This window comes from Mizuhopecten yessoensis, unplaced genomic scaffold (assembly GCF_002113885.1).
Source record: "Mizuhopecten yessoensis strain PY_sf001 unplaced genomic scaffold, ASM211388v2 scaffold10569, whole genome shotgun sequence".
Lineage (NCBI taxonomy): Eukaryota > Metazoa > Mollusca > Bivalvia > Pectinida > Pectinidae > Mizuhopecten > Mizuhopecten yessoensis.
Window position 1 is genome coordinate 38,742 of NW_018408612.1, and position 7,577 is coordinate 46,318.

Here is a 7,577-nt window from a genome sequence, read left to right on the forward strand (position 1 = left end):
GGGGTCAAATATGTTAAAATCTTTAAGCAACTTCTTCTGAATAACCGAGAGGCCTAGGGTGATGATATTTAGCCAGTAACATGCTGGGGTGAAAGGCTACCAAGTTTGTTCAAATAAATGACCTTTACTTATATTCAAGGTCACAGCGGTCAAATATGTTACAAATCTTTAAACAACTTCTTCTGAATAACCCAAGAGACCTAGGATAATGATAGTTCGCCAGTAACATGCTGGTATGAAGGGCTACCAAGTTTGTTCAAATGAATGACCTTGAATCATATTCAAGGTCACTGGGGTCAAATATGTTGTAATCATTTAAACAACTCCTTCTGAATAACCTAGAGGCCTGGGGTGATGACATTTGGCCATTAACATGCTTGGATGAAGGGTTACCAAGTTATGTTCAAATAAATTACCTTCATCCATTTTCAAAGTCACAGGGGTCAAATTTGTATAAAACCTTTAAACAACTTCTTCTGAATAACCAAGAGGCCTATGATAATGATATTTGGTCAGTAACATGCTGGGGTGAAGGGCTACCAAGTTTGTTCAAATGAATGACCTTGAATCATATTCAAAGTCACTGGGGTCAAATATGTTGAAAACATTTAAACAATTTCTTCTGAATAACCAAGAAACCTAGGATAATGATAGTTGGCCAGTAACATGCTGGTATGAAGGGCGACCAAGTTTTTTTAGGTCACCTAAGACAAAGTCTCAAGTGCCCTATTGCGATCGCCTTTTGTCCGTCGTCGTGCGTCCGTAAACAATTTACTTTTTCGACTTCTTCTCCAAAACCCCTGAACCAATTTCAATGAAATTTTGCAGGGACCTTCCATGGACAAAGGTCAACAAAAATAGTTGCCGGTTTAGTCCAAAGCCCCCAGGGGCCTCCCCCGCGGGGCCAAAAAGGGTCGAATTGACTAAAATTTCAAAAATCTTCTTCTCAAGACCCAGATATGGTAGAATCAAATCCTCTTCATAGATGGAAGGGTCCTAAGGTTTATGACCCTAGGGTCTCACGTTTACCCCTGGGGAGGGGGTACACTTTACTCTAGTTTATATAGGGATTAACATGCTTGGATGAAGGGTTACCAAGTTTGTTCAAATAAATTACCTTCATCCATTTTCAAAGTCACAGGGGTCAAATTTGTATAAAACCTTTAAACAACTACTTCTGAATAACCCTACCAAGTTTGTTCAAAGGAATGACCTTTAATCATATTCAAGGTCAATGGGTTCAAATATGTTGTAATCATTTAAACAACTCCTTCTGAATAACCTAGAGGCCTGGGGTGATGACATTTGGCCATTAACATGCTTGGATGAAGGGTTACCAAGTTTGTTCAAATAAATTACCTTCATCCATTTTCAAGGTCACCAAAAGCTGGGGTGATGACATTTGGCCATTAACATGCTTGGATGAAGGGTTACCAAGTTATGTTCAAATAAATTACCTTCATCCATTTTGACTGAAATTTCAAAAATCTTCTTCTCAAGATCCAGATATGGTAGAATCAAATCCTCTTCATAGATGGAAGGGTCCTAAGGTTTATGACCCTAGGGTCTCACGTTTACCCCTGGGGAGGGGGTACACTTTACTCTAGTTTATATAGGGATTAACATGCTTGGATGAAGGGTTACCAAGTTTGTTCAAATGAATGTCCTTGAATCATATTCAATGTCAATGGGTTCAAATATGTTGTAATCATTTAAACAACTCCTTCTGAATAACCTAGAGGCCTGGGGTGATGACATTTGGCGTATGCACCTATGAGCCCTGACTGACCCCCAGGGGCTGATGGGTGGGGCCAAAAAGGGTTGAATTGACTGAAATTTCTAAAATCTTCTTCTCAAGATCCAGATATGGTAGAATCAAATCCTCTTCATAGATGGAAGGGTCCTAAGGTTTATGACCCTAGGGTCTCACGTTTACCCCCTGGGGAAGGAGTAGGGGGGGTTGTATAAAACCTTTAAACAACTACTTCTGAATAACCAAGAGGCTTAGGATAATGATATTTGACCAATAACATGCTGGAATGAAGGGCGACCAAGTTTGTTCAAAGGAATGCCCTTGAATCATATTCAAGGTGACTGGGGTCAAATATGTTGAAAACATTCTAACAACTTCTTCTGAATAACCGAGAGGCCTAGGGTGATGATATTTAGCCAGTAACATGCTGGGGTGAAGGGCTACCAAGTTTGTTCAGATGAATGGCCTTGAATCATATTCAAGGTGACTGGGGTCAAATATGTTAAAATCTTTAAGCAACTTCTTCTGAATAACCAAGAAACCTAGGATAATGATAGTTGGCCAGTAACATGCTGGTATGAAGGGCGACCAAGTTTGTTCAAAGGAATGACCTTGAATCATATTCAGAGTCACTGGGGTCAAATATGTTGTAATCATTTAAACAACTCCTTCTGAATAACCAAGAGGCCTAGGGTGATGATATTTAGCCAGTAACATGCTGGGATGAAGGGCTACTAAGTTTGTTCAAACGAATGACCTAGACTTTTATTCAAGGTCACAGGGGTCAAATATGTATGAAACCTTTAAACAACTACTTCTGAATAACCAAGAGGCTTAGGATAATGATATTTGACCAATAACATGCTGGAATGAAGGGCTACCAAGTTTGTTCAAAGGAATGACCTTGAATCATATTCAAGGTCAATGGGTTCAAATATGTTGTAATCATTTAACCAACTCCTTCTGAATAACCAAGAGGCCTAGGGTGATGACATTTGGCCATTAACATGCTTAAATGAAGGGTTACCAAGTTTGTTCAAATAAATTACCTTCATCCATTTTCAAGGTCACCAAAAGGCCCAGGGTACTGATATTGCACCTGTAGCATGCTGGGATGAAGGGCTACCAAGTTTGGGCCTCTTGTTTCCCCTCACATTGAGATTGTCGAAGGAAGGGATGATTTGTTGGTTGGTTATATCTATGTTGTTTATCAGCTTATAGATTTCTACCATGTCAGATCTTAGTCTTCTATATTCAAGTGATGGTAGCCCTATAGCTAGCTGAAGAATACGCTCAGGGCACGAGAGATCTTTTAGGGATGGAACTAGTTTGGTTGCCCTTCTTTGAACATTCTCTAAGGAGAGTTGGTGTTTTTTCAGTATAGGTGACCTCATAGTGACATGAATTTCAAGGTATGGACGTACCAAGGATTTGTAAAGGTTATCCTTATTAATACAGCTGAAAGTTTTAAATTTGAGACCTATGTTTCTATTAGCTTTAGATACTGCAGTGTTCACTTGCTCACTAAATTTTAGGTTTTTGTCAATAACTACACCGAGATCTCTTTCACTTGTCACTAGATCTATTGGATGTCTCTCCCCTTGCTGGGTGATCTCATATCTGACGTTGTTCTTCTCTTGGCCAATATATATTTTTAGGTGTTAACATTTGTCTGAATTTACTTCCATCAGCCATTTGTCTGTCCATTCACATACCTTATTGATGTCGTTCTGGAGTGACATTCCATTCTCATTAGCTTTTGTTAAGTTTGGCGTCGTCAACAAACATTTTGATATTATTATCGAGTGACTCGGGTAGATCGTTTGTGTAGATGAGAAACAGTACTGGTCCGAGCACGCTCTCCTGTGGAACTCCCCTGGTGACCAACTACTTCCTGTTTCATGTCTTTTATAAAATCATGTAGCCACTCTAGTAGTGTTCCTTTTATCCCGTACCCTTCCATTTATTTTAATCAGTCTTTTGTGTGGGACCTTGTCAAAGTCTTTTTTTGAAATCTAGGTGGATTGCATCGATTTGATTGTTTTGGGTTTCTAATGTGTTGTGCAGGATCGACCACTTCTAAACCCGTGTTCAGAGATCAGATTGTTCTCGTCTAGGTGTTTGACGATGCCATCTCTTATAATCTTTTGTAAGTGTTTCCCCACAACCGACGTGAGACTAATCGGTCTGTAGTAACCGTTTTTTTTTAAATTTTTATATTGAATTTATTTGTTTTACAACAATTATGAAACAACTTATTTCAAGTTATATTAATCACTCTTGTTGGCCAGCTATCCACTGCACCACCTGACCAACCTAAAATCTGGAACTACTTCGCTGAATAACGATACTATAAATGATCATGATCATAGTACTTTGGTTTTTAGCTCACCTGGCCCGAAGTGCCAAGTGAGCTTAATCAGCTAATGCCGTGCATTGTGCGGCATCCGTCGTTCCTCCGTCTGTCTGTCCGGCGTCAACTTTTTACTTTAAACAACATCTTCTCAATAACCAAAATGCTGGGAGGAAGGACTACCAAGTTTGTTCAAATGAACAACCTTCGCCCATTTTCAAGGTCACAGGCTGAGGGGTCGATTATGTTAAAATCTTTAAACAACTTCTTCTGAATAACCAGAAGGCCCAGGATGATAATATTTGTCCAATCATATACTGGCAAGAAAGATAACCAAGTTTGTTCAAATGAATGACCTCAAACTATATTCAAGGTCATGGGGGTCATTTAAAAACCCTAAAAACTTTCAAACAACTTCTTCCGAATAACTAAAACGCCAAGGATGATTATATTTTGCTAGTAGCATGCTGGGATGAAGGGCTACTAAGTTTGTTCAAACGAATGACCTAGACTTTTATTCAAGGTCACAGGGGTCAAATATGTTAAAAACTTTTAACAACTTTATTCTGAATAACCAGAAAGCTCAGGGTAATAATATTTGGCCAGTAGCATATGGGGATGAATGGCTACCAAGTTTGTTCAAATGAATGACCTTGGCCTGTATTCAAGATCACAGGGGTCAAATATGTTTAAAATCTTGAAACAACTTTTTTTGAATAACCATGATGCCCAGAATGTTGATATCTAGCCAGTAGCATGCTAGGATGAAGTGCTACCAAGTTAAAATGAATGACCTTGACTTATAATTCATGGTCACATTAGGTCAGTGACAAATTTTTTTCAAAATCTTTTAAACAACTTATTCTGAATAACCAAAAGGTTCAGGATGATGACATTTAGCCCATAACATGTTGGGATAAAGGGCTACCAAGTTTGTTAAAATGAATGACCTTGACTTATATTCAAGGTCACAGGGGTCAGATTTGTTTAAAATCTTTAAATGACTTCTCCTGAATAACTATGAGGCTCAGATAGTTTGTTTTTGCCAGTAGCATGCTTGGATGAAGGGCTATCAAACTTTTTCATTTGAATGACCTTGACCCACTTTCAAGGTCACATTTGGTCAAATATGTATAAATCTTTAAATAACCTAATCTCAATAAACAAGGGTTCGTGGTATTAAGCAAGTTGCATGCTGAGATGAAGGGCTATAAAGTTTGTTCAGTATAATGACCTTGTTCGATTTTTAAGGTCTTTTGAATGAGTTATTGTCATAAATACTGATATTTTGCATGTAGCTTTATTTTAGATCACTTTTAAGGTTACAAGTGTGAGATTAATACCAGGCCATTGGGCCTCTTGTTACCTATGTAGAGTCAGCTGATAACACATAATTGTATTTGAAGTTGTTTTTTTCTTCAAATTGTAAATTTTATGTGATAAATAAAATTTAACAATGGTGTCCACGTCATATTGAATTTATTAATCAAGTTTAATATTTGTATATGATGCTGGCCTTAAGCTCAATATTTCGATCATGATATATATATGACACTCGCCTAAAGGCTCGAGCTCGTGTCATACCAAATTGTAAAATTTTTTTTTTTAAGGAAGGAGATTTAAATATGCATATTTTCATAGTGAACATATCAAAAGTTTTCAAGAAATGAGAAAAGTTTTAATAATATCTCTTGTTTAATGTTAACGAATATAATAACAAATATTATTAAAACTTAATTTCAAATCAATTCTAAATCCATGTAAACTGATGCAAACAATGATGTGTTCCCCGCGACACTAAAACAGGTAGCGATCACATATCGTACATTGTCAGTTATCTTGTTAAATTTCATTGTGACATACGAAGGAAACACTACATAAAAACTGAACTATCTTTACAGGAGATTAAACCAAGAAAATGTATAACAACATCAAAGTTCCACACGTTGATCGGCAGGGAGCTGGATGGAGTACAGACCCTTGGCAAGGAACTCTTCATGTACTTTGGAGAAATATGCTTGAGGTTAATAAATACTTCATCAGTTACCATATAAAAATAGTTCAGATACCATATAAAAATAGTTCAGATACCATATAAAAATAGTTCAGTTACCATATGAAAATAGTTCAGCCTTTTGAAGTCTTCCGTACAAAACATCTGTATTGTATATCTTGTTTCCTACCTTTTAAATATTTGCTATATGATGTTCCTGTTTTTGCTACAATGCATGATTTTAAAAACTGATGAAGTCTCTTCCGAAACGGTTGCTTCATTTTTTCATACTTGATGTTTTGTACAGCTATGTGAAGTGGATCGAAAGTTGAATTGTTTCCCTTTACGACAATGTGACAAAGTTGAATTGTTTCCCTTTACGACGATGTGACAAAGTTGAATTGTTTCCCTTTGTGACAATGTGACAAAGTTGAATTGTTTCCCTTTACGACGATGTGATAAAGTTGAATTGTTTCCCTTTGTGACAATGTGACAAAGTTGAATTGTTTCCCTTTACGACGATGTGATAAAGTTGAATTGTTTCCCTTTGTGATAATGTGACAAAGTTGAATTGTTTCCCTTTACTACGATGTGACAAAGTTGAATTGTTTCCCTTTACGACGATGTGGTAAAGTTGAATTGTTTCCCTTTGTGACAATGTGACAAAGTTGAATTGTTTCCCTTTGCGACAATGTGACAAAGTTGAATTGTTTCCCTTTGTGCAATGTGACAAAGTTGAATTGTTTCCCTTTACGACGATGTGGTAAAGTTGAATTGTTTCCCTTTGTGACAATGTGACAAAGTTGAATTGTTTCCCTTTATGACAATGTGACAAAGTTGAATTGTTTCCCTTTGCGACAATGTGACAAAGTTGAATTGTTTCCCTTTACGACGATGTGATTAAGTTGAATTGTTTCCCTTTACGACAATGTGACAAAGTTGAATTGTTTCCCTTTACGACGATGTGACAAAGTTGAATTGTTTCCCTTTACGACGATGTGACAAAGTTGAATTGTTTCCCTTTACGACGATGTGACAAAGTTGAATTGTTTCCCTTTACGACGATGTGACAAAGTTGAATTGTTTCCCTTTACGACGATGTAACAAAGTTGAATTGTTTCCCTTTATGACAATGCATAGACCTAAATTAACGGGACCGCCGACTCCATGACGTCACGCTCTATAATCAACCAAGGAGCTTCCCGATGTTTGCAGCGCCCCCACCGGGTGGTATAGGAAGCAACTTCCGGTTTGCTCCAGGGGTAAAACAATGGGTGGCAAACACTGTTGTGTGGTCGGTTGTACCAACTCCAGTAAGAAAACAGGACAGGGTATTAATTACTTTGGCTTTCCCAAAGATGCAGAATGGCGCTCAACATTGATAGCCGTAAATCGGTGTGATTCGGGGTTTAACCCTGACAGCATGCACATTTGTTCGGCCCATTTTGAGCCAAGTTGCCTTCTATTACATGATTGAA

The 7,577-nt window shown here is 37.6% G+C and overlaps 1 protein-coding gene across 2 annotated transcripts in view; it reads left to right on the forward strand.

The window, feature by feature from the left end:
- Positions 1-7,577, forward strand: part of LOC110461125 (endonuclease 8-like 3) — a 31,186-nt gene that overhangs the window by 4,751 nt on the left and 18,858 nt on the right. For both annotated transcript variants that reach the window (XM_021514433.1, XM_021514434.1), the window contains exon 2: positions 6,008-6,129. In XM_021514433.1, the coding sequence (XP_021370108.1) occupies positions 6,008-6,129 (122 nt within the window). The remainder of the gene's footprint in view (positions 1-6,007; positions 6,130-7,577) is intronic.